Here is a 26908-nt window from a genome sequence, read left to right as displayed (position 1 = left end):
CGGAAACGCCCGACTCCCCTAGGTGCAGCATGCGGACGTCGCGCACTCTGCATCCGAGGGCGGGCAGCGGTCGGAGAGTCGGGCCCCACAGGCTTCGGGAGGCCGGGCCGCCCGGGGAGCAACGCGCTTCCGCCTCCCGTCCGCCCGCTCGCTCCCAGGGCCCGCCTCTGCGTCAGGGACGCGGAAACCCCGTAGGAGCAGGGCGGGCGGAGAAGGCGGTTCTCGGCGGCCTCTTGCTGCAATATTCTTCCGCCGCAAAGCAAAGAGTCCCAGCCGGTCCCCAGGCTCCGGGGACTTCCGGCGCTCCTGAAATATCGAGGAATTATCACATTTAGATTTTCCCATCAACTTGCACCGGGTTTTATGTGAGGGAACGACCTCAGGGTTAAAACTGGGGGGGCCGAGCGAAGAGCAAGCGGAAATTCCTCCGCAGGAAACGGGTTCCGGCTGCGAGCATATAAAAAACGGGTGGCGCGGGCCCGCTGTCTTTTCAGTCGGGCGCTGAGTGGGTTTTTGGACATGTCTGGTGGCTCCGCGGACTACAACAGGTATGGCGCTTTCTCGGTGGTAGTATTTTGTCGTGAAGGTCGTGTGGCGCCAGAAATGGTGGTAGTAGGTGGCACGGAGGCAAGACACTCCGGATTCATTGGCGTTTCCTTGTGGGGTACAGCAGCACCCTCGTGCCGTTCGAGAAACTTCCATGGTGGGTAGTGCCCCAGATTGCGGGGAGACCGGGCAGGGGTATTAAGAGGACTGGTTAAAGGGCGTCTTTTCTCGAGGAGCTGGCGGTCGCCGCCGGTCCCAGGCGGAGCACGGCAGGCATTTAGCGGTGGCGCAGTGTGCGTTCGGTACGGGGTGGCGGGGTCCCGGAGGTTTACGCGCGGATAGAGGCCCAGGGGTGGGGTGGGGTGGGGGAGGGTGGTCGCGGTCCGAGCCGGCGGGACCGAGCGGACGGGGGTCCCGGCGAGCCGTTGGCAGAGCCTGGCGGGGCCGCGTCAATCGGCCGGCTTGCGCAGTGCGGGGGGCGGAGCTCCGGAGCTCTCGCGAGAAGCGGCGCCGCCGAGACGGGAGCGGCGGGCGCTAGGCCTGGGAACGGGACCGCCGTTCCCGGCGCCCGGCCCTCAGCCCGCGGGGAAGGGGCACAGGACGATGTGTGCTCGCACGCGGGTCTTCATTGGCTCTGGGCGGAAACGCACACGTGCCAAACCCTAACCCGTTGCCGTCGGGTTTGTTCCGAGTCATAGCGATCCTCTAGGACAGTAGAATTGCCCCATAGGGTTTCCAGGGAGCGCCTGGTGGTTTCAAACTACCGACCTTTTGGTTAGCAGCCGAGCGCTTAGCTACCGCGCTGCCTGGGCTCTATTTTATCCGAAAGGGTTAGAAGAAGGTGGCTTGGTAAAGGGATGGTGTCTAACTGCACAATTCTCGTCGGCAGAGAACATGGCGGCCCTGAGGGAATGGACCCCGATGGTGTCATTGAGGTAAGAAATGTGTGTGGGTTTTGAAACTCTGGGAAGATGAGACTGGTGCTCCTATTTACTGTTTTTTTTTTTTTTAAACAGAGCAACTGGAATGAAATTGTGGATAACTTTGATGATATGAATTTAAAGGAGTCTCTTCTGCGGGGTATCTATGCTTATGGTTTTGAGAAGCCTTCAGCTATTCAGCAGAGAGCTATTATTCCTTGTATTAAAGGTAAAAGAAAACCCGTTGGCCTTAGAAAACGAATTCATTGTGCTGCAGGCCTGGACCGTGAAAGGGAAATAAAATAACCTCTGGGGGACTAGCACCTATTTGTATTCCTTAAAGTGAAATGATGGCAATCATCTTTCGGGACTGACCTGAAATGAAGAGAATACTCATTGCTGATCACTTAATTATTTGGGCATAATTCGTGTTCCAAAAGGAATACATGGTGTGAACTAGAAGTGACGGTTTGATGTGGGATCGGTAAATATGTATCCTACTTTTTTTAGGGTATGATGTGATTGCTCAAGCTCAGTCAGGTACTGGCAAGACAGCCACATTTGCTATTTCCATCCTGCAACAGTTGGAGATTGAGTTCAAGGAGACCCAAGCACTAGTATTGGCCCCCACCAGAGAACTGGCTCAACAGGTATTGATAGTGTAGTTCAAAAACTGCTTGCGTGTTGCATAGGTTTCAGGTTTCACAACTGAAGGATTTAACTTAGTGTAAATTGGTCCTATCAGAGCCTTCCTTTTAACTGACCATGCATGCAGGGAGTTTTATAGGTAGTTAAACAGGAACTGGGTATGCAGATGATTGTTTCTCAACGTACTGAGAAACCAGAAATTTCCTCAGAGCTCACTAGATAAATGCCCGTTTTTAAGTTTGAATGCAGTTGTGCAACATGAAAACTGCAGTGTCACGTTAACATTCGACTGTCTTGGTAGATTGTGATGCATCTCTTGTATGCTGTTTTCAAAGCTCAATTGTATTGGCCTTGAGGTAAATCTTCCTAAATAAAAATAAGCTTTATTAAGGTCAAGATCACAAGCCACAGTATACACCACGGGAAATTTAAAAACCGTTAACAGTTTTCCTTAGTTGTGTTAACAGCTTGTTTCATTGTTTACACTTTCCTACACATTGAAGAATAGGGAATATCTTTGGTACACTTAGCTGATACTTGAAGGGAGACAGAACCCCAAGTTTGACAAGGTACAAACGTGAGACATTTTAAGGAAATTTTATCTTGAAGCAGTTCGTAAAGTCTGCATTTTAAGCTTGGGAAGTAGTTAATGTGCTGTGCATGCGTAAAAGCTGTTTGCAGACCACATATTTGGCCTTGTTTTGGAAGTTTTTCGATAGAGCCTGTAATTCAGTAGGATAATAATTGAGGCTTCTGGTTTTTAGATCCAAAAGGTAATTCTGGCACTTGGAGACTATATGGGAGCAACTTGTCATGCCTGCATTGGTGGAACTAATGTTCGGAATGAAATGCAAAAACTGCAGGCTGAAGCACCACATATTGTTGTTGGTACTCCAGGGAGAGTATTTGATATGTTAAACAGGCGGTATCTTTGTAAGTATTGACCTTTTCTTAGAGCATAATTGGAGTTTGCTATTGATAAATTGGAAACCCTGGTGGCGGAGTGGTTAAGTGCTGCGGCTGCTAACCCAAGGGTCGCAGTTCGAATCCACCAGGTGCTGCTTGGAAACTCTATAGGGCAGTTTTACCCTGTCCTATAGGGTTGCTATGCGTCGGAATCAACTCGACGGCACTGGGTTTGGTTTTTGGTTTATTGATAAATTGAATAGGGAAGTCAAATTGTATCCAGGAGAATCCAGAAATGATAGTATAACATTGTTTTTGACAGCTCCAAAATGGATCAAAATGTTTGTTTTGGATGAAGCGGATGAAATGTTGAGCCGAGGGTTTAAGGATCAAATCTATGAGATTTTTCAAAAATTAAATACAAGTATTCAGGTGAGCCTTTTCTCTCTTGTCCTATAGCTGGAGATTTGGTGGAACGCAGGTACTGTTAAAGTATAACTGAAGTGTTTATTGTCCTTTCCCCTGCTTAAAGCAACTGATGTATAACTATAACTGTCTCTAGCTCAGTCACATAGTAAGATTGGAGATGCTTGGTCTCAAACATTTTTCCTTGAGTGTTATGGTGAAAGCTTGTAATGTGTGCCAACGTAAACATTGTCCTTTTTTTCAGGTTGTGTTGCTTTCTGCCACAATGCCAACTGATGTGTTGGAAGTAACTAAAAAATTCATGAGGGATCCAATTCGAATTCTGGTGAAGAAGGAAGAATTGACCCTTGAAGGAATCAAACAGTTCTATATTAACGTTGAAAGAGAGGTAACGTGTTTAATGGTTAAACATAAAGAAAATTAGCCCATTTTTTCCTTCTTGTATAAGCACTGTGCTAAAATTACAGAAACGAGGACTGTGTCTTGGTTTTTGTAATAATGCTAGCAGAGTACACACAGGAAGAAAAGTAACTGCACTAGATCGGAAAGACTGGGGTGGACCTCTTTCTTAATGTCCAGTGTCCTTTGTCTTAAGATTGGGTGCGATAAAAGCCTTTAGAAATAGAATGAATGTTTACTGAGAAAGTTGGAAACTAAATGATTAAACTGTATTTTCTACTTGAAATTCTGTAGGAATGGAAGTTGGATACACTTTGTGACTTGTATGAGACACTGACGATTACACAGGCTGTTATCTTTCTCAATACAAGGCGCAAGGTGGACTGGCTCACTGAGAAGATGCATGCTAGAGACTTCACGGTGTCTGCACTGGTAAGAGGAGGCATCCTAACTTGGCGCTAATTAAAATGTCTTTAAAGCAGGATTTAGACTACAATATAGCTGTTAAGTGCTGTGTTGTCGTTCCCCCTGCTCAAAATAAAGTTGTTTCTTATCTATCCCTGTCTGCTAAGCCCTTGTAGCAGCCCAGGGACGCTTGGTCTCATACATACTGATGAAATTAAGTACTGATTTCGACTGGTAATTCTTGAATTAAGGTTTGTTAATTTGCAGCATGGTGACATGGACCAGAAGGAGAGAGATGTGATCATGAGGGAGTTCCGATCAGGGTCAAGCCGTGTTCTCATAACTACTGACTTGTTGGTAAGTGAATTTTTTGCTGCTGCTTTTAATCTATCCTACCAAAAGTTATTTTGGGGGCAAGGTTTTTTTTAATAACCTTTACCATTTCGGGCTATTTGGGAGAATAAAGAAAAGACCACACTCCACAGTGGGCTATACCACTCAGTATAGTTCGCTACTATTTTGTGGCCTACAGTACCTAGGTGTCCCACTTTGTTACGAAATAGGATTTGAATATACACTGTTGTCTTTCAGGCTCGTGGGATTGATGTACAACAAGTGTCTTTGGTTATAAACTATGATCTACCTACCAATCGTGAAAATTACATTCACAGGTGAGTAAATGGCATCTTGACTATTGTTATAATAATGAAATAAATTGACAAACTGTTGCGATTTTTCTGAAAGGTAACGTCACATCAGGGAATTGATTTATAAGGATGACCTTTGTAACTTGACACATGATAAAAGTTGCACTTGGGCAGACCTAGGTTGGTCAGAACTCAGTGGGAAGACTGGTCAGGACACAGTGGGAAAACAGTTGTGTTGCCCAAATTGGAAATTATAGAGAGCAGGTTTTAAGTATGTTGGTCCTAGCTTACGTTTGAGTGTTTTTTAGTCATGTTGCTCGTGTCCATGCGCTTTCTTGATCATTGATTCCTCTATAGTTGGGATGTTCTTGGTGGCGTCTGGTAGCAGTTTGAGTGATCCCTGGTTTAGTTGTAGTGGCTTTATCCCTGAATAAATTGAATTGTGCTTTGTTATATGATGTAAAAAAAGACTTTTTAAAAAATACAGGAGTCGATAGCAGCAGTTGATGGCGAGATGGCGCTCAGAAACGGCGTTGACGTAATTTAGGACGCGGAGTCATAAACGAAACAGCACACTGTTTGAATAAAGAGCGAGTCGGTATTTATATATTTGTTTTTCTTTTGTCATGATTATTTGATATTTTAAGTTGCTCCAGTCAAGGCATTTTTTGTATATTAGCCATTTTATTAGGTGGTTTTGCATTGTCTGGTTTCTACCAGAAAGGTAGAGAGCTGTTTGGAGGTAAAAACATGTTTGAGTAACTTGAGTAATCCATACAATGTGTGAGACAAACTGAGCAGAAAAGCAGTGATAAGTTTGGGTTGCCATACCAAATGTTTGTGTTTTCCCACTGGAAAAAACTGAAGGTTTTAGAGAATAGATAACCTTGTAGGATTTACATTTACAGTTCACAGTTCCAGAAGTGCGTCGAAATGGAGTATGTAACTGTTCTTTTTGTTTCGTCCCTGGTGTTTACATCTGTCCCAGGATCACAGCTGCTCTTTGCTGGCCCACTTTGGTATGGGCTTTAATTCACTACCCCAAACACAATACTGTCATCTGCTTTGTAAAAAACAATGCTCAAGACACCTGATAAAATCTCATTTTGCAGCCAGACAGCCTTTGAATCCTTTTGGCACTAACTGCAAAGGAAGATTCTCTTCTCTAGATACTTTTTGGTTAGCAGCTAGTGCTCCAATTAGAAGCACGAACTATAACCTTGATAAGTAAACAGCAGCTGCTGGTTAACAAGTGGATCGTCATGTGCAGTAGTTCATGCAGTGCTGGAGAAACAACGTTCTGATGGTTGACTTTTTTTTTCTCTCACAGAATTGGCAGAGGGGGTCGATTTGGGAGGAAAGGTGTGGCTATAAACTTTGTTACTGAAGAAGACAAGAGGATTCTTCGTGACATTGAGACTTTCTACAATACTACAGTGGAGGAAATGCCCATGAATGTGGCTGACCTTATTTAATTCCTGGGATGAGAGAGTTCTGAATGCTGTGCTCGCTGTTGCTGAATAGGCGATCACAACGTGCATTGTGCTTCTTTCTTTGGGAATATTTGAATCTTGTCTCAATGCTCATAACGGATCAGAATTAACAGATTTTGATAGCAAAGCGACATTAGTCGTGAGCTCTTGTGAGGAAAGCCACTGGCTTCATCCTCCTTAGAGTTAGACTGTTGGGGTGGGTATAAAGATGGGGTCTGTAAAATCTTTCTTTCTTAGAAATTTATTTCCTAGTTCTGTAGAAATGGTTGTATTAGATGTTCTCTATCATTTAATAATATACTTGTGGACTAAAAGATATAAGTGCTGTATTAAATCAGCCAATTATGTTAAACTAGCATATCTGCCTTTATTGTGTTTGTCATTAGCCTGAATAGAAAGGCCTTTAAGACTGATTTTTTCCTTTTTTTTTTTTAGAAAGCATTTGAATGCATTTTGTTTGGTATTGTATTTATTCAATAAAGTATTTAATTAGTGTTAAGTGTGAACTGGACCCTGTTGCTAAGCCCCAGCAAGTGATCATATCCTAGGTAGGGTTAAACCCCCAGTAAAATTGCCATATTGCACATGTCTTAATGAAGTTTGAATGTTAAATAAATTGTATATTCACTTTAAAGCTGCTTCCGTCATTTTTTATTCTTGCCAGAACCCCATGTTTACAAAGGATTTAAACCACGTTCAGTTGAACAGTTCTGGGTTAACTGCTGCATCACGGTAGCACAGAGGCTGATGAGCTGCAGGTGTTCGTCAGCACCGTCTGCTAAGCATTGATCTACTTCCTACAAGGAATGACAGGAAAAATGTTAGCAAGTAAACCTCCTTCAGGCGTAGTTAGATAAGGGCAAAGTGCCTGCTTACCGCAAGCTTTTCTGTGATAACAGACTTCTGTTTATCGGAGAGGTGGTGGTTCTCTACAACCACATCATGAAACTGATTGACAAGCTGAGTTGCTGGGTGACCCTCATCTATCAAATCCTGTATAACAAAAGCTGACATTGGTAATGTTGCTTGTTTATCCCTTCCCCATAGTAAACTGACTTTACCTTTACCACAGCTTCTAGCTTGTCAAAGGAGCCACTCTGACATACAGCAAATATTCCATCAATTGTCTCAGCTGGTATTACCTAAAAAAGGCATTAAAGCTGTTAGTTTCTGGATGGCAGGTAGTTTGTGAAATATGCCCCACTCCCGTACCAAGTAATTGAAAACAGGAATGACTCCATTTAGTTCTTGATCTAGACACCTTGTTTAAACACTTTGTTCTCTGACTGGACCTCAGCTTGCCTATGTTAAATGCTTTATGTTCATACACGTGCTTGAGCTCCAGATAGGTGATCTGGGATGCTACTGGCTATTTCTAAATTCAGCCAATTCAAAAGTGAACTCTCAATCTTGTTCTCTAAGTAAGACCTGGTAACTTGTAAAGATGACAGCCTTGGAAACCCTACGAGGCAGTTCTAGTTCCTGTAAGGGTGCTATGACTCAATAGTACACAATCACCATCTCCAACCTAAATCTGCTAATACATTTATGTTTCTAGTCCAGTAGTTAGTAAATGACCTTGGTTCTATGAGATATACAAAACTTCAGAACAGTCTCACCGTGCATGAAGACTAACAAGCTGAAAATGATAGCATATACGAAGATGGGTGTAGCACTAATGAGTTTATACATGTTGGATATGCCTTGTTTATACGTGACGTAAACGCGCCTGGCAAAGTGAAAAGCATCAGCTCTAGTATTACCCAGTCCCAAAGGATTATGCTGCTCCCAGGTTATGCCCTTATTTTACTTACCTAGTGCAGTAAGCATTCAGTACCTATCTGTTGGATGAAAAACCACAAAAAACAAAGAGTATCTAAGTGCTCTTACCCCAGCAATGTCCATGATCACTTTCTCTGTGACCTCCTTCCCGGCTGTTAACCGAGTAGCACTTTGAAGAAATGTAATGGCTTTTCTCAAGTCTCCTTCTGAGACGTTAATAAGATAAGCTATTCCCTTGAGAGAGAAAAAAGTTATTTTTAACCTGTGATAGCCAAGTAAGGCTTTTTAATTTTAATAAACAAAAAAAAAAACACTGCTTTAGAGTCAATGGGGAAAAGCATAAAGTTTATTTTTGAGGAAACAGGAGATACTGGCAGAATTACGGAGAGATCAAGTCAAGTGGGAAGGATACAGATGTCTTACTCTGAAATTTACAGAGATGAGACATTCCATGTGCCTCTTTTTTCAATCACAAAGGAAAAAAAAAAGGTTAAAGTCTGTTACGTAGCAATGAACAAGGGGCCAAAACTTCATACCAAGTTAATTCTTGAAGTGGAATATTAGCTAGAAGACGAAAATCTTGTCATTATGCTGAGACGTTGCAGAATTTACATTTTATGTGTATGAAATCTGCCTCAGTTTTGATTCTTTGAGATATTGATAACAAGCTAGCATTAAATGACCCTCCCGATAGCAACAGAAAGGCTGAATTTTTAATTTCTAGACGTTCCAACTGCTGTTGACTTAAGTTTGCCTGAAGAAGTGGCATCAGGACTGAAAGCAACACATTTGAGTCTTTTAGGGTTTCCTTGTATGCATTCATCAAAGGAATTAGTAATAACATGAACGTTACCTCGTTGGTAATTTTGACATTTTCCTTCTCAGCAATGTCTAGTAATCGCTGCTGCTGAGTTTTATCTGACAGAGGTTTGAAGCGGAATTTAGAACATCTAGAGGTTAGGGGTTCAATTATTCTGTAAAAGATAAGATTGGAAAAAGCCAGTCAGGGTCAAAAGAAAGAATTTCCCAAAAGAACTTGTTATTAAAAATGAATCAAGATTTGATGGAGGAAAAATTAAAGAAATGTTGCCTTGAAGAAAAATGTGTTGCCTGTCTAACTGGGGTCCTCAAAATGAGGTTGCCCAGCATCTACCTTCAGGGCAGTGTACACACCGGCTGACGTAGTTACAGATGAGGCAGAAGCGGGTGGTCTTAGATTCTTTCTCCATGGTGCGCCTCAAAGCCGCCTGAGCGGCTGAGGTCATGGAGTCAGCTTCATCCAGAATCACAATCTTAAAAGGAGGACACGGCTTCCCACTGATACAGAAAGACATGCAGGAGTTGAACGGTAATATGTGAACATTGTTTCTGGTTAACAGGTTTATTGGGATATAATTCACATACCATACAATTCACCCACTTAAAGCACACAATTCAATGTTTTCAGTATACTCACAGGGTTGTACAACCATCACCATTCTATTTTTTTAGAACATCTTCATGACTCCAAAAAGAAACCTGATGTCTGTTAGGAGTCACTCTTCTCCTCCAACTCCCCCTAAGGCAGCCACTAAGCTACTCTGTCTCTATAGATTTGCCTGTTCTGGATATTTCAGAAAAATGGAATTATACAATACGTGACGTGGTCTTTTGTGAGTGCATTGTTGATTCAAGGAAGGTATCAAAAATTAGTCACTTTCTACAAATCTTGCAGTGTGTTCTGATAATAAAATTTCTATGTCCAGTGCAGTGCAGTGAATTACTTAATACGGTCCTTCTGGCCATAGTCTTTGTGACTCCCACACAATGATTGGGTGGGACTATACAAATATAAGGTGTATGAAACCTGTGATGGTTAAGGTTATGTGTCAACTTTGCTGGGCCATGATGTTTCAGTGGTTTGGTAGTTTCGTAGTGATGCAGTCATCCTCCATTTTGTGATCTGATGACATTATCCTCCATTTTGTGATGTGCTGTAAATCCTAGCCTCTATGCCTATGATGAGGAACCCTGGTTGGTGCAGTGGTTAAGTGCACAGCTGCTAACCAGAAGGTCAGTGTTTTGAACCCATCTGACTGTTTACCTTGAGGCAATTCTATTTTTACTAATTACATCTCTAAACTCTAAAGCTGTTCCAGTTTGGACAAGAATATATATGGTCACTAACTGTGAAACACATACTTAAGCTTAAGTTGTCTGAGAAAAGAAAGGCAATTTTTTCTTTTCTAACACAATTGCAAAAATCAGGATTTTTATAATGAGCATAACACCAAACTATCAAATATGATTAATAAATATTCCATGAACAAAATATCAGTAAAAACTTTGACAGCTCTGCAATTTCAAACTTAGTATAATAGAAAAGTCATTCCTGGGCTTAAATAATTTAGATAAAAATACAATCTAACACAAAAACGAAGTTGGAAATTTGGAAAAACTTATTTAAAACAAGTATGATGACAGGCCACAGAGAAGATAAGCTTGCTTACTCTGAGCGACTTCCTGACACGGTCAATTGAGCAAAACTCTTCACTTTCTCTCGAACTACTTGTATTCCACGTTCATCAGAAGCATTTAACTCAAGAACTCTGGATCGGAACAGTTCAGGCCTATGTCAGAAAGCAGCTGATGTGAGACGTCAGAGAGTGTACAAGTCACCCAGGCTTAAATTACATTGTAACATTAGCACACTTTGCTATAGTTTAAAATCTACCTAGTAACAATGTGGATCAAAGTGACTGTGTTAACATTTTTGGCTTTGATTTCCTATTCATAAAAAATAAAAAAAAAGATGATATAATGCATAAAATGTTGCATCAGTTTTCCACTTAGCATTGCACCGTAAGCACTTTACCCTGTCTGTCATCAAAATCACTGTAAACGCCATTTGAACAGGTGTGTGATGCTCCATGCTATCAGTGTGCCATTGTTCACTTAATTTACTTAACATTCCTCTATTGTTAGGCAATACGTTAAAATACATCACAATTTTAAATAATCTGCAATATAGCTAGCTCATTTTGATTTCCACCAGGTAGCTTGCTATATGGAAAATTACTAAGCTTGCTATAGGGAAAACTACTGAGTTAAAATATGAAGTTTTTTTTTTTTTCATTATTAAAAGTAGCATATGCTCACTGTAGGAAAATGTCAGAAATCAAAAGCAAATTAAAAATGACTGGTGCACCCTGCTAAACCACACTTTTGAAAACTTTCCTCTAGTTGTTTTTCTACATATATATACTTTTAATAAATATATATATATATATATAAAAGAGTTGACATTTATAGTTTTGTCTTCACTGTCCCCAGTTAACATGCTATCCTAATCATCTTTCCATGGGCATAAATATTTAGAAAGCTCTGTGTATATACATTTTCCATTTTCTTTCAGTTCTATATGGACAAACATTTTATACAGGACATAAAAAAAGCTACATTATTTTGAACTCACCTCCTCCAGAATAAATAATAATAAATTACTAGACAGTTTCATGATGCTTACATTGCTAAGGCTAGTTCAGCCTGGATCTGATTGAGTTACAGAATAAAAAATACTTTTATAACTTTCTTGAGAAACAAAATTTGCTGTCAAATAAAATATTAGGCTCACAGCAGCTTCCCGCTTTGTCCTCTTTTACATTTTGACAGAACTAAGTATTCTTACATATTTGGTGGCTTCACAGGTACCTCTGAAATGATGAATTTTCATACATAGCATTTCAGATGTACCCTTGGGCCATATGCCCCAAAATTCTGGATAAATTCAAGATGGCCATGCTCTCTTGGTATATGTTCCATGGATTTCAAACCCCAGTTGCTATATGTTTTTTAACTCTAGGTAAAGGGCTCTCTAGAATGATTGGCTAAGCTGAGAGAGTGACTGGAAGAATCTAAAAAGAGAGCTTGCAGAGAGATTTCCTGGTGTTCTGGAATCATCCTGCATCAACTGCTACCCGTTCTGATGCATTCAAGGGAAGTGTGGACAAGGGGCTAAGCAGGCCGCTCCTGAGCCGGGGCCTGGGAAGGCCAGAGCAGAGGCAGCTCGAGGAGGAGTGGTGGTGGGGTCTGCAGCAGCAGATACAGCAGAGGTGATCAAACAACCACACAGATATGCAGGCAACCATTAAGAGGATAATAAACCAATCAGCATGACTGCAGACAGGCTGGGTCCTCTGGGCTCCAAAATCAGAACAAAAAAGTTGAAGTGATTGGGGCGGGGCTGGGGGGAGAAAAAAGAAAAAATCACAGGGCTCTGTATATGTAGCAAATTCAGAAAACATCTCAACAATGACGGTTACAAAGAAGTAGGCGAGGTCATTTATTTGGGGTGGGGGAAGGCAGGGGAGAAAGGGGAATGGCCTCACTGGATTAATAAAATATTCAGGAACAAAAAACAAATCCAACAACCCTAGAGTGAAGTCAAATGCAAATCTCTGGGGAAAGATGCAGTACCAGAGATTTTTGGTGTCAACTCTTAAAAAAAAAAGAAAGATTTCAACTTACCCAAAGAGTTCCCTAGCTGCTGCCAAAATAGTTGATGTCTTTCCAGTTCCAGGCGGTCCATAAAACAAGAGATTAGGAAGCTGTAGAAGTTAAATTTTATTTTTAATAAATTGTATTCTGGCACAAACAGATGAAAATCATGACTAAAAATGTCTGCAGAACAGATCAATGACTTCCCTCAAAGAGGAAAAGCCGTTGTGGATTCTGACTCATACTCTATAGGACAGAGCAGAACTGCCCTATAGGGTCTCCAAGGAGCAGCCGGTGGATTCAAACTGCCAACCTTTTGGTTAGTAGCCAAGGTCCTAACCATTGCGCCACTAGGGCTCCATACATACCTAAACAGATTTCTTAATATAATTGGTTATCTTGCTCTTAACAGTTCTAAATCCTGCTCCCTCCCCCACCACGTAATACTGTCACTTTTTCCCAAAATCCCTTTCTTATCTCTTAAATGGAATCAACATTTATGATTGCTCCTTACCTAATCCACTTAGGTAGAACTTTCCAAACTGGGATTAGAAATTTATTATTATTTGTGAAGGGAGGCCCAGGTTTCTCTCAGTTCCTTATTCCCCACCTTTGCTCAGGATTGGGTGAGAGTTTGTATTTTATAAAGATGTCAGCTGCTTCAAGAGGGGACGAAGACCACTGGCATAATTGGATTTGGCCAATATTGAGAAAAGAGTAGTGAAAAAGGCATTACCAGGCACCTTCCAAGAAAAGAAACATTAAAAGTAAACTAAGCAGCTATCAAGCTCCAGACACTGTCCCAGCTGATGCTTAGGCACCACGGAGGGACGCCTGCCTTAATCAGGGAGAAGTGACAGGGGTGAGAAGGGTAAGATGAAATAATTCGCTATCTTCTTTTATACCTTGGATTTAGCTAGGTTGGCTCCTCTTAAGCAGGGAACTGATCTGTGGTGAAGATTAATAAATTAATGCACTAAATTCTAATGAGCTATGTTATAAAACTGTATCATTCAATATGCCCTTTCACATCAGGAAATCATTGCATGTAGGAAACTAGACAATGTAATTTATCTGCTTCCACTCTTGTCTAACCATCCCCCGTCTTGTCACTGCTTGCTACCTAGAACTATTCACTGGCTTCACACTCTACATAGCAAAAAACCCAAACAAGCCGCTTACCAGAATGATAAGGACTTCCATGGTCTGGCCCACCACCTCCTTCACCTTCTAGGCCTCTGGCCTACACATATGCTGTTCCCACAACTTGAGGTCTGACCCCTTCATTCTGCCTGGCCAAGTCCTGCTGCACTGTAGGTCAGGAGTCTTCCCTGCTCACCCAAGCTACAGTGGCTCTCCCTGCCATTCTCTCATCACAGACGTTGTTGCACCTGCTGCAGTCTGCATGTCTTTATGACTGATTTACCTGTCTACTTCACTAGATGTCAAACTTAAGAAGACTAAAACCCTTGTTTGTCCTGTATATATCTGAACTATCAGCGTCTAATGCGGTACTCAATTGACTGCAGATAAATAAGCCAACATATAGACAAATATGTCAATCAAAACGCTATTACTGTTACATTGCTAATACAGAGCTTGAGATACAAACTATGAGATGCACTACTTAATAACAAAAAACAGAGCTGCCAGGCCTCTTAGTTATCAGGTTTACAACTATTATTGCGATCTGTGCATGACTGGATATTTGTAATGACTTGTCCAGGTAACTGCCATAAACAATGTTTTGAACACATTCTTTAAAGCACGAGAAAATTTTTCAACCTTGCATTATATAATTGATTGATACACGATGGTATTCCAGAACTGTCGGTTAAGTATCAGCTCTTAAAGTCATTTCTGAAAAAAAAAAATCCTCTTATTATTAGTTCCACAACTTGTGATGTATTCGAGTTACAACAAACAGCACTTATAACCATTTTTTGGTACATCTTATCATAAGTAATAGGTACTACATACAACATCACAGCACAGAGTCTGCTGATGTTATCACTCTCAGATGTTCAAGGATTGGATTTATAAAGATACTGATAATAAAAGGCAACAATAATAAAAATGAAAAAGAAAAAAAGAGGTATTCGACTTAGGTTTTAGGTTGTCAGAATAGAACCCTGTCATAAGTCAGGGACTACCCGTACTTTTAAAATCCTTCCAAGAAAATGAAGGAAAGAATTATTTTCCTTTGCTCTTCAGAGTTTAAAAAGAAAGAAAGTAAGAAACTCATCTTTAAGTTTCATAAAACTTTGTTTGAAAATACAAAGTATTCAGCAAGAGGTTAAAGATGAACGTTCTCAATTCAGCCTTAGGAGTTATATGGCATAAAGTCAAGGACTGGATCATAATCCCACTACATTTGCCTACAGTCGAAAATGCTAGTAATTAAATCTTCTCTTGCCATCTGTGAAAATACAACTCTGCAATTAAAATTGCATACTACTAAAACTTAAAAAGTAAAAAGCTGTTTGCCTTAAATCAAAACAAACAGTAGTAAAGAAAATGATTTTAAATAGTTTTATAACATAAAAAATGTGTACTGTAGACGAGTGTTAATTCCAGGAAGAGCATGGATGGCCACCAAAGCCAAAAAAATGTCTAACTAAAAGCAGCCAGGCTTAAAAGGAAGGAAGCAAAAGTTACATCCTACTTTCATTTGCAACTTCTCCCCTCCCTTCACAAAAACCACTCTGGGCACTTCATCAAATGCAATTTTAAATTGCTAATTCTTCATATGGGATTATCTTGTCTGTGAATAATCTAAAATGCAAGTTACTCAAGGACATTTTACCCCACAGCAGGAGACACAGTGCTGTAAGCAGAATTAAACACTCAATGCTTTCTTACATTGTGGTTCAACCCGAATCCTAAAGTTAGGGCCATTTTACCTTAAAGGTTGACAGAATACACCCAGAGGCGCCTTGGAAAAAAACCCTGGAGATCTGTTTCAACGTCACAACCAAGAAAACCCTACGGAGTGCAGTTACACTCTGCAACACATGGGGTTGCCATGAGTCAGAATCAACTCGATGGTAACTGGTTGGTTGGTTGGTGAGTACTATATAACAATGCCACTTAGGAGTAGGTAGGAGATGCTCAATAAGTATTTGTTGGACTAATTATCCATTGTCCCGATGGTTACCAAGGGCCTACTATATTCAGCATGACATTAATGGGAGGGAGCTATTATAAAGAAAGAAAAAGGTTAATAAATTAAGTCCTAAGCTCCCAGTGACATTAAACACAATTTTCTACTCACATCGGCTCCTTCTAAAGACTTTTTCAGCACCGCCACCACCTCTTCTTGGAAAGCAACTTCATCCACACGTTTTGGGCGACTGGAAAAAAAGAAAAATAGGGTATTTAGTATATTGCCATAGTCACAGAAAAGTCTTAGGTGTTGCTTCTGCTAAAATTATCAATGACAATTCTTATTTCAGTAAGGAGAAGAGAAATTTGTTCATAATTGTGAGTAGTTGGAAACCCCTTTTGTATTTATCTTAAGCAAATACAAACTGAAGGAGTGAAATATTTTTCACTTCCCATCTGCATTTTTACATGCTATGTTTACAAAAATTATGCAAAAGGCTTTGTTTTGCTACATCACAAAAGCCAACTGGTTACAAGTTAAAGTGAATATTTGACTAGAAAATATTACACTTTGACAAGACCAAGAAGCTGAGCTTAGAAGGAAGTACACTATTTAGTAACCCCAAGATACCAAACTAAAAAACCAAACCCATTGCCGTCAGAATGGATCCCCACTCATAGTGACCCTATAGGACAGAGTAGAACTGCCCCATAGGGTGTCCAAAGAGCACCTGGTGGATTCCAGCTGCTGACCTTCTGGTTAGCAGCTGTAGCTCTTAACCACTACACAACCAGGGTTTCCAACCTCAGGGTAAGAAGCGCTAACGTTGCTAATACCAGTATCTTCCAGCACCTTACTGCACAGAAAACACTGGAGATCTGTTCACTTCAATGAGGACTAACAAGTTTAACAAACATGAAGTACAGTAAAATTATATAATTTTAGTCTCACATCATTAACTAGTGATTTTAAGAGAAGCTAGAACAGTTACACTCCCAACCCTAAGACTGGGCATTGTACTCAGTTAACTAATCAAAAGCTTTTCTTTGATCAAGTCTTTTCTAATTAATCAGGTCAATACTAAAAAAAGATAAATTTGTTTTTTTTTTCTAATTAATCAGGTCAATACTAGGCAGGAATTATATGTCAGATGATGTTTTATAGGGAAACCACTAATACTATATAAACCAGTGTTTCATATTCAAATAACTGCTGGGCCAAGGCAGATACTGAGAAGGAGAGACAAGAGAAAACAGTGGGGACTATCGCACTGGTGGCACAATGGTTAAGAGCTCTGCTGCTAACCGAAAGGTTCACAGTTCGAATCCACTACCTGCTCCCTGGAAACCCTATGGAGCAGCTCTATCTGTCCTATGGGGTTGCTATGAGTAGGAATTGACTCGATGGCAACAGGCTTGGCTTTTTGGTTGCCCAGTCTTAGAGGCAGAAAAACTAGAATGTCATGGATTGAACTGCGTCCCCCCAAAATATCTGTCAACTTGGCTAGGTCATGATTCCCAGTATTGTACGACTGTCTACCATTTTGTCATCTGATGTGATTTTCCTATGTGTTGTAAATCCCATCACTATGACGTAAGAAGATGGATTAGTGGCAGTTATACTGATGAGATCTACAAGATTTCACAGTGTCTTAAGCCACTATCTTTTGAGATAAAATAAAAGAGAGAAGCCAGCAGAGAGACAGAGGGATCTTATATCACCAAGGAAGCAGTACCAGAAGCAGAGCATGTCCTTTGGACCTGAGGTTCCTGTGCGGAGAAGCTCCTAGACCAAGGGAAGATTGATGGCAAGGATGTCCCTCCAGAGCCAACAGACACAGAGCACCATCCCCTGGAGCTGACACCTAAATGTGGACCTGTGGCCTACTAGACTGTGAGAAAATAAACTTCTCTTTGTGAAAACCACCCACTTGTGGTATTTCTGTTGTAGCAGCACTAGATAACTAAGACATCGATTTTTAAAAAAATTTTCTTATTGTACTTTAGATGAAGGTTTACAGAGCAAACTAGTTTCTTATTAAATATGCATAGTGCTCGTGCTGCTAACCAAAAGGTCGGCAGTTTGAATCCACCAGGCGCTCCTTGGAAACTCTGTCAGGCAGTTCTACTTTGTCTTATAGGGTCGCTATGAGTCGGAATCGACTTAACGGCTACGGGTTTTGGTTTTATGAATATTGTTTTTTGACACTGGTTGCCAACCCCATGACATGTCAACACTCTTCCCTTCTCGACCTTGGGTTCCCCTGTCCTCTCCTGCCTTCTAGTCCTTGCCCTTGGACTGGTGTGCCCATTTAGTCTCATTTTGTTTTATGGGCCTGTCTAATTGTTGGCTGAAGGGTGATCCACAGAAGTGAGTTCAGTAATGAACTATAAGAGTGTCTCAGGGCCACACTTTTGGGGTTTCTCCAGTCTCTCTCAGGCCAGTAAATCTGGTTTTGTTGTTTTTTTTTCTTTTTGTTAGAATTCTGTTCTATATTTTCTCTAGCTCTGTCCGGGACCCTCTATTGTCATCCCTGTCAGAGCAGTCAGTGGTGGTAGCCAGGTACCATCTACTTGTGCTAGCCTCAGTCTGGTGGAGGCTGTGGTGGTTGTGGTCCATTAATCCTCCGGACTAATCTCTCTCTTGTGTCTTTGGTTTTCTTCATTCCCCTTTGCTCCAGATGGGGTGAGACCAGTGGAGTATCTTAAATGGCTGCTCAGAAGCTTTTAAGACCCCAGATACTACTCACCGAAGTAGAATGTACAGCATTTTCTTTATAAACTATGTTATGCCAATTGAGCTGGATGTTCCCCACAGCCCTCAGCCCATTAATTTGGTCCTTCAGGGAGTTTGGATGTGTCTATGGAGCTTCCATGATATAAACTAGATTTTTATGTGAAATTTCCCATTTTTTTTTTTAAAAGCATTGTTGGGGGAAAACAAAACTTATGAGGGTTTTACTTGGCCTATAAGTCATCTGCAAACCCTCAGTAAATAAGGGCACATTCAGTGCTTGCAGTGGTTAAGCTCTCCACTGCTAACTGAGTGGTTAAAACCCACTAGGTGTGCCATGGGAGAAAGATGTGACAGTCTGCTTCTGTAAAAATTATAGTCTTGAAAATCCTAAGGGGCAGTTCTACTCTGTCCTATAGGATCACTGTGAGTCGAAATCAACTCGATGGCAAAAGCTTTTTATCGTAATATTTCTTAGTTGATTGACAACTTATGAGGCACTTCGAGTGTTGTTTTTGACAAAAAGGTATAAACACACAAAACCCCAACAATTTTCACCTATTAGTAATGAAATGGGAAACAGGTTATTTGGACATAAGTAAACTTCTGAACAAGAGCTTATAGAAACTTTGTTTTCTTCACAGCTGTATCCCCGCCCCTAAAAATGTGCTTAGTGTAGAGAAACCTTGGTCCATCCACAGGATAAGGGAATTAAACAAGATCATTCTAAGGCATCTTTCAGTTCTAAATCTCCATGACTTAAACAAGTGGTGATTTTTAAGGACAACATGTAAGCAAAGCAAGTCACCCCCCCTTAAGTAAAACAAGTGATCAAAACGAGTTGTTGCTGTTAAATGCTATGCATCAATTCTGACTCATGGCAACCCTGTGTGTCCAGAGCAGAACTGCTCCACAGGGTTTTCAAGGATGTGAACTTTCGAAAGCAGATTGCCAGACCACAAGGTCTCCCAAGGTGCCTCTGTGTGGATCCGAACCAGGGCTGAGAATACGCATTTCTAACAAGTTCCCAGGTGATGCTAATGCTGCTGCTTAGAGACCAATTCTGAGAACACTAGTACAGCAGTGGTTATTATACATAATATGCTTAATTTATCACACATAAGAATCATCAGAGATCTTGTTAAAATGTAGATTTCGATGCAGTGTATCTGGGGTGGAAATGCAAATACTCAGCAGGGGTTTGAATAAACCAAAGCCCTGGTTTAAACTGCCAACCTTTTGGCTACTAGTTTGTGCCACCCAGGGACTCTTTCAAAACTGGTTAGAGAGGTTATTTGTTAATTATTTTAAAAAAACAGAAGCGTACTTACTATTTTTCCACCCATGGAACAGGTTTGGCTTTCTTGTTCTCTCCACTGCTTCCTGCGGTGGCAGCAACTCCTCGATCCTTGGTGAGTGCTGGTTTAGTACTGACAGATGCACCTTTTAGAAATGCCTGCATGGTTACTTCACCCTGACTCACAGAAGACAGAAAAGGAAAAGCTACTTTGAAATCATTAGGAGGAAGTACTGCCTGAAAGCACGCTTAAAATTATGCAAAGACATTCAATCATTGCATACTAAATGAAGGACATCACCCCATGACCTAGGACCCTCTGAATGCATTGTACAGAGGGCTACAAGGACACATAAGAGGCCAAAGTCCTTAAGGAGCTTAGACTCTATATACAGCAAGGGAGTTATAGAACCAAGAGAAATCTTATGTCAGAACCCAAACACCATTTCTTAACAGCTCCAAACTCTTTGATAATATGTCACTAATGGTCAAACTGTACATGGGCCTCTATAGTCTCCTCCATTTCAGTCAAGGGCTTGGTGCGAGCCCAGGCCCTGGGATGAGCTCAGCATTCAGGGGTGCTGGGACCACAAATGAGGACCTCCACTCCTTTTTTTGAGCACAGAGCTCTGCTCAAGGACCTATTTTACTGGCAGAGCCAATGACTGCCTTCAGAAGCCTTTTTTTTTTTTTTAAATGGGGCAGGGTATTCTGTTGTTAAAATGGAAACGGCTGTTTTTCTTTTTTAATAATATGCTCACTATCAGAAATCAAAACAATGTCACCGAAACAAACTGGTGTTATGCTCTGCTCTGTATACTCTAAACAAAAAACAAATTATATACAGAAAAGCATGAGGAATTAAAAATTCGTAAGAAATCCCACCCAGAGACAACCGCATTCAGGTAAACGTTCTTGCAGGCAGGGGGAAGGCAGTTGTTAGGGATAGAAAAGCATCATCTGCTTGCCTGAAAGTTCACAGCATTAGTGGCCATTCTATATTGTTCACTGCTGTATCCCCCCAGTGCCTAGAATAGTGGCAGGCGCTCCATGATACCTGGTGAATGGATTACCACCTAAGATGCTCGATTTCCCTCTGTAAAAGACGCTAAAGCCTATTCCATAAGGTAACCGAGTTAAACAAAAGAATACGTGTGCAAACACATAGGTCCGTGCTTGGCATGTGGACGAACATTCAATAAAGTATATTGTTAATATCTGTGAACAGTCAAGGTTTTAACGTTACTACTAAAAGTACTCGATGCTTGCCACGGGCTGCTAAACAGTAATGCAGCCCAAAGCAGGGCTCTGAAACAGACCCTGCGCCACGCCGCAAGTGCAAGACGGGGTGCAGACCGGGGATGAGAAGGTGGCGAGGCTAGAGCGCTACGGTGGACGTGACAGACATCACAGACCCATCAAGGGCGCAGCAGGAGTAGAGGAAGGCGAAGGCAAACCTGGCAATCTCCCGCCTGGCCACCTGTCCTCTTCCACTCCGCGCGGGGACCCGGGCACAACCTGGGCCTTCTAGCCACTCGTCTCCGCAGCGAGGACGACACCGCCTCGTTTGTGGGGTTTCTGGAAAGGACAGGGCGGTCACGAAGTGTTAGCTCCTTTCCCCAAGCAGAGGATCCCAGGCCCAGGAAGCTCCGAGACACCAGGTCGCAGGGAACTTAACAGTCGCCGCCGTTCCTGCAGCCGCCTCAGTTCCCGCCACGGAACAGCCGGCGCAAAGCAGGGCGGGAAGCGTGCGTACGCAGCGCGTCACTTCCGGTCTGCGGCGCGCGCCGCTCGTCTTAGGGGTGCCTGGAAGATGGGGCGAAAGGGTGGTTGTTACTCATGAGTGGCCTTATTTAGATCCTTGGGCTCATAGACAGACTTGTAGGGACGCAGAGATTGGAACATGTCTAAGGAGGTTTAAATAAAAGTCCACCCTGTCCCCGTGCATTCCTCCGACAGGCTGTAGGACAGGGAAGCTCGAGCGCGACCGTCCCCGAAGGACGGGGGGGCCAAGCAAGCAAACTGGGGGCACGACGCTCGGGCCACTCAGCGGGCTGCTCCGTGAACGTGGGCGGGGCGAGTCTGCGACCCTTCACAGCCACGGCGGGTGGGGCAGAGCGCGCCCCGGGCTTGGGAACCCCGCCGCCCACCCTGGCTCTCAGGGAGGCCGGCTCTCTTTTGAGGTGCGAGCTTGCAGAACGTGAACCCCAGCACCGTGAACTTCATTTGTAGTCATGGGGCGTTCACTGGCCTTTCTGCGGCGACAAGATGCGGCTGGCCACGCGCTGCCCCCCCCAAAGGACGGGGTTGGGAAAGGCGGAGGCGATCCTTCGCCAGAAGAGGGCAGCCTGCGGACCCCGGTCCTCTCCCTCTGGCTTCGTCGCGGAGCAAAACCCCGTCTGTCCTTCAAGGGTAAGCACAGAGACGTCTGAAGAAAATGCCTTTCCTCGGCCGCTGGAACGCACATGGTTTGCACCTCTCTTACTGTCTGCCGAGACGGAGGACTCTGCCCTTCAGCTATAACCCCGCCCCCCCAAAAAAACCAAACCATCGCCGTGGAGTCGATTCCGACTCACAGCGACCTTATAGGACAGAGTAGAACTGCCCCATAGAACTCCCAAGGATCGGTTGGTGGAGTCGAACTGGCGATCTTTTGGTTAGCAGACCTTCAGCTATGGTCATCTTTTAAAGCCCCGCTCAGAATCTAGGGTGCCGGCGCTCAAAAAAGTTATGTGATGGGTGGTAATGTTTAACCCCACCAGGATACATGCACCGTGGGCTTTAGGCAGGTGTCTGAGAACACTCTTTTTATCTTTCCTCAGTACTTAATTTAGCTCTGAATTGCTCCTAAATCCTATTGAAATCAGACCCTTTTCAGATGCTACCTTTTCAAAACCAAAAAACAAATCCATTGCTGTGCAGTCAGTACCAACTCATAATGACCCTATAGGACAGAGTAGAACCACCCCACAAGCTTTCCAAGGAGTGGCTGGTGGATTTGAACTGCCGACCTGTTGATTAGTAGTCAAGCTCTTAACCACTACACCAGCAGGGCTCCACCTTCTTTTCAGACCTTTACTAACTACCCTAATGCATATGATATAGGTCTTTTCCAAATGAAATGACTAAGTTTTGGGGGCACATACTCAACGTGATAAAACCAGTTGCTGCAGAGTTGATTCCGACTCATTATGGCCCCATGTGTTACAGAGTAGAACTGCTCCAAGGGTTTTCATTGCTGTAATTGTAGCTGAAGCACATTGCCAGGGCTTTCTTCTGCAGTACTACTGGGTGGGTTCGAACTGTCAACCTTTAGGTTAGTTGTTGAGGGCAAACAGTTCTACAATGAAATATATGAGGTTGCTGAGTCGGAGATGACTTGATGGCAACTGATTTGGTTTAAGATCCCTGGGTGGTGCAATCGATTTGCACTCAACTACTAACAGAAGAGTTGGCTGTTTGAATCCACCCAGCAGTGATGTGGAACAAAGTCTTGGCAATCTAATGCCATAAGATTACAGCCATTGAAAACCCTATGGACGGCAGTTCTATTCTGAAACCCTTGGGGTCACCATGAGTCAAAATCAACTCAATGGCAATTTTTTTTTTTTAAGTCTTTCAGAAATAGGTTGCTAGGCCTTTCTTCCAGGGTGCCTCTGGGTGGATTCCAACTGCCAACCTTTCTGTTAGCAACCGAGTGCTTAACCATTTGTGCCACCCAGGGACTCTAGGATTGGCACAGAGGTGCCTTTATGCTAAGCAGGAAAAAAAGAGACCTGAATGGTAGCAGGTTTGGGAGACCAATTAAAAGAAGTGCTCCCTTCCTTCAGGCATATTCAGCCCCTTGATGGTGTGAAAGACTAGGTGATTAGAGGCTGGGCTGGATCTCAGCCTCCACTTACTCCTTCAGCTGGCCATTCCTGTGCACAGCCTGACCCAGGTAGTTCACAGATTTATGTGCACATGAAGCATTGTCTCTGTCACCAGAACAAGAAATGTCTTGTGTAAATACATACTGTTTTCTGCATTACACGTGGGTGCTTGTGTGATTAAACCAGGTGATAAACTTATAGTAAAAAAAATAAAAACCAAGCCTGTTGCCATGGATTCCAGCTCACAGAGACCCTATAGGACAGAGCAGAACTGCCCCATAGTTTCCAAGGAGCAGCTGGTAGATTCAAACTGCTGACCTTTTGGCTAGCAGCTGTAGCTATTAACCACTTATTATTTATTTATTTTTAGTGGATAGTCATTAAGATGCTATTATGCCACTATTATGTGGAGAATCCCCCACGTGTCTGTCAGTTTGTTGTACTGTGGGGGCTTGCGTGTTGCTGTGATGCTGGCAGCTATGCCACCGCTATTCAGATACCAGCAGGGTCACCCATGGAGGACAGGTTTCAGCTGACCTTCCAGACTAAGACAGACTAGGAAGAAGGACCTGGCAGTCTACTTCTGAAAAGCATTAGCCAGTGAAAACCTTATGAATAGCAGTGGAACATTGTCTGATACAGTGCTGGAAGATGAGCCCCCCAGGTTGGAAGGCACTCAGAAGATGACTGGGGAAGAGCTACCTCCTCAAATTAGAGTCGACCTTAATGACGTGGATGGAGTAAAGCTTTCAGGACCTTCATTTGCTGATGTGGCTCGACTCAAAATGAGAAGAAACAGTTGCAAACATCCATTAATAATCAGAACCTGGAATGTACGAAGTATGAATCTAGGAAAATTGGAAGTCGTCAAAAATGAAATGGAACACATAAACATCGATATCCTAGGCATTAGTGAGCTGAAATGGACTGGTATTGGCCATTTCGAATTGGACAATCATACAGTCTACTATGCTGGGAGTGACAACTCGAAGAGGAATGGTGTTGCATTCATCGTCAAAAAGCACGTTTCAAGATGTATCCTGAAGTACACCACTGTCACTGATAGGATAATATCCATACGCCTACAAGGAAGACCAGTTAATACAATTGTTATTCAAATTTACACACCAACCACTTGGGCCAAAGATGAAGAAATAGAAGATTTTTATCAGCTGCTGCAGTCTGAAATTGATCAAACATGCAGTCAAGATGCATTGATAATTATTGGCGATTGGAATGCGAAAGTTGGAAACTAAGAAGAAGGATCAGTAGTTGGAAAATATGGCCTTGGTGATAGAAACAATGCTGAGGATCAAATGATAGAATTTCGCAAGACCAACGACTTTTTCATCGCAAATACCTTCTTTCACCAATATAAACAACAACTATACACATGGACCTCACCAGATGGAATGCATGGAAATCAAATTGACTACATCTGTGGAAAGAGACAATGGAAAAGCTCAATATCATCAGTCAGAACAAGGCCAGGGGCTGACTGTGGAACAGGCCATCAATTGCTCATATGCAAGTTCAAGCTGAAACTGAAGAAAATCCGAGCAGGTCCACGAGAGCCAAAATATGACCTTGAGCATATCCCATCTGAATTTAGAGACCATCTGAAGAATAGATTTGACGTATCGAACACTAGTGACCAAAGACCAGACGAGTTGTGGAATGACATCAAGGACATCATCCATGAAAAAAGCAAGAGGTCACTGAAAAGACAGGAAAGAAAGAAAGACCAAGATGGATGTCAGAGGAGACTCTGAAACTTGTTCTTGAGTGTCGAGCAGCTAAAGCAAAAGAAAGAATTGATGAAGTAAAAGAACTGAACAGAAGATTTCGAAGGGCGGCTCGAGAAGACGAAGTATGATAATGACATGTGCAAAGAGCTGGAGATGGAAAACCAAAAGGGAAGAACACACTCGGCGTTTCTCAAGCTGAAAGAACTGAAGAAAAAATTCAAGCCTCGAGTTGCAATAGTGAAGGATTCCATGGGGAAAATATTGAACGACCCAGGAAGCATCAAAAGAAGATGGAAGTAATACACAGAGTCATACCAAAAAGAATTAGTCGATGTTCAAGCTGCTCTGAAGGCATTGGCGAAAAACAAGGCTCCAGGAATTGATGGAATAGCAGTTGAGATCTTTCAATGAACAGATGTAGCGCTGGAGTTGCTCACTCGTCTATGCCAAGAAATATTGAAGACAGCTGCCTGGCCAACTGACTGGAAGAGATCCATATTCATGCCTATTCCCAAGAAAGGTGATCCAACCAAATATGGAAATTATAGAACAATATTATTAATACCACATGCAAGCAAAATTTTGCTGAAGATCATTCAAAAATGGCTGCAGCAGCATATCGACAGGGAACTGCCAGAAATTCAGGCCGGCTTCAGAAGAGGATGTGGAACCAGGGATATCATTATTGATGTCAGATGGATCCTGGCTGAAAGCAGAGAATTCCAGAAGGATGTTTATCTGAGTTTTATTGACTATGCAAAGGCATTCGACTATGTGTATCATAACAAAGTATGGATAACATTGAGAAGAATGGGAAATCCAGAACACTTAATTGTGCTCATGAGGAACCTTTACATAGATCAAGAGGCAGTTGTTTGGACAGAACAAGGAGATACTGATTGGTTTAAAGTCAGGAAAGGGGTGCGTCAGGGTTGTATTCTTTCACCATACCTATTCAGTCTGTATGCTGAGCAAATAATCTGAGAAGTTGGACTGTATGAAGAAGAACGGGGCATCAGGATTGGAGGAAGACTTACTAACAACCTGCGTTATGCAGATGACAGAACCTTGCTTGCTGAAAGTGAAGAGGATTTGAAGCACTTACTAAAGAAGATCAAAGACCACAGCCCTCAGTTTTGATTGCACCTCAACATAAAACAAAAATCCTCACAACTGGACCAGTGAGCAACATCATGATAAATGGAGAAAAGATTGAAGTTGTTGAGGATTTCATTTTACTTGGATCCACAATCAACAGCCATGGAAGCAGCAGTCAAGAAATCAAAAGACGCATTGCATTGGGTAAATCTGCTGCAAAGGACCTCTTAAAAGTGTTGAAGAGCAAAGATGTCACCTTGAAGACTAAGGTGCGCCTGACCGAAGCCATGGTATTTTCAATCGCATCATATACATGTGAAAGCTGGACAATGAATAAGAAAGACTGAAGAAGAGTTGACGCCTTTGAATTGTGGTGTTGGTGAAGAATATTGAATATACCATGGAC

The 26908-nt window shown here is 42.4% G+C and overlaps 3 protein-coding genes and 4 non-coding genes across 12 annotated transcripts in view; 6 read left to right on the top strand and 1 right to left on the bottom strand.

Annotated features, from left to right (window-relative positions):
• Positions 1-438: 438 nt before the first annotated feature.
• Positions 439-7024, top strand: EIF4A2 (eukaryotic translation initiation factor 4A2). Of its 5 annotated transcripts, none has more exons than XM_064275984.1 (11): positions 439-548; positions 1436-1481; positions 1563-1695; positions 1977-2116; positions 2879-3047; positions 3343-3452; positions 3691-3834; positions 4140-4277; positions 4518-4607; positions 4842-4921; positions 6228-7024. In XM_064275984.1, the coding sequence occupies exons 1-11, from the start codon at positions 520-522 to the stop codon at positions 6370-6372; spliced, it is 1224 nt and encodes a 407-aa protein (XP_064132054.1). In that variant the 5' UTR covers positions 439-519; the 3' UTR covers positions 6373-7024. The 5 variants fall into 5 exon arrangements, 3 of the variants coding, with proteins under 3 accessions (XP_064132054.1, XP_064131960.1, XP_003412833.1); XM_064275890.1 differs by having other exon boundaries at positions 484-703; XR_775796.3 differs by lacking the exon at positions 439-548 and adding an exon at positions 5385-5491 and having other exon boundaries at positions 1090-1481; positions 6228-6343.
• Positions 1807-1875, top strand: LOC111751472 (small nucleolar RNA SNORD2). Its single transcript, XR_002786590.1, has one exon. It is a non-coding gene; the product is annotated as a small nucleolar RNA SNORD2 (small nucleolar RNA).
• Positions 3880-4057, top strand: LOC111751470 (small nucleolar RNA SNORA81). The gene has a single exon (XR_002786588.1). It is a non-coding gene; the product is annotated as a small nucleolar RNA SNORA81 (small nucleolar RNA).
• Positions 4322-4454, top strand: LOC111751464 (small nucleolar RNA SNORA63). Its single transcript, XR_002786582.1, has one exon. It is a non-coding gene; the product is annotated as a small nucleolar RNA SNORA63 (small nucleolar RNA).
• On the top strand, positions 4643-4783 carry LOC111751465 (small nucleolar RNA SNORA4). Its single transcript, XR_002786583.1, has one exon. It is a non-coding gene; the product is annotated as a small nucleolar RNA SNORA4 (small nucleolar RNA).
• Positions 7019-21526, bottom strand: RFC4 (replication factor C subunit 4). 2 transcript variants are annotated; one of them, XM_023551573.2, is made up of 11 exons: positions 21242-21526; positions 19819-19990; positions 15923-16001; positions 12679-12758; positions 10662-10781; positions 9346-9489; positions 9026-9146; positions 8281-8406; positions 7452-7532; positions 7267-7383; positions 7019-7187 (listed from the first exon to the last, which is right to left on the bottom strand). In XM_023551573.2, the coding sequence occupies exons 2-11, from the start codon at positions 19947-19949 to the stop codon at positions 7065-7067; spliced, it is 1122 nt and encodes a 373-aa protein (XP_023407341.1). In that variant the 5' UTR covers positions 19950-19990; positions 21242-21526; the 3' UTR covers positions 7019-7064. The 2 variants fall into 2 exon arrangements, with proteins under 2 accessions (XP_023407341.1, XP_003412834.1); XM_003412786.4 differs by having other exon boundaries at positions 19819-19961; positions 21242-21525.
• Positions 21527-21556: 30 nt separating this feature from the next.
• Positions 21557-26908, top strand: part of ADIPOQ (adiponectin, C1Q and collagen domain containing) — a 35048-nt gene continuing 29696 nt past the window's right edge. Inside the window, exon 1 of the mRNA XM_064276171.1 lies at positions 21557-22196. Within this exon, the coding sequence (XP_064132241.1) occupies positions 22019-22196 (178 nt within the window). The 5' untranslated portion in view covers positions 21557-22018. The remainder of the gene's footprint in view (positions 22197-26908) is intronic.

This window comes from Loxodonta africana, chromosome 1, assembly GCF_030014295.1.
Source record: "Loxodonta africana isolate mLoxAfr1 chromosome 1, mLoxAfr1.hap2, whole genome shotgun sequence".
Taxonomy (NCBI): domain Eukaryota; kingdom Metazoa; phylum Chordata; class Mammalia; order Proboscidea; family Elephantidae; genus Loxodonta; species Loxodonta africana.
Note: the sequence above shows the minus strand (reverse complement) of the source record. Positions and strands in the feature narration are given on the sequence as shown.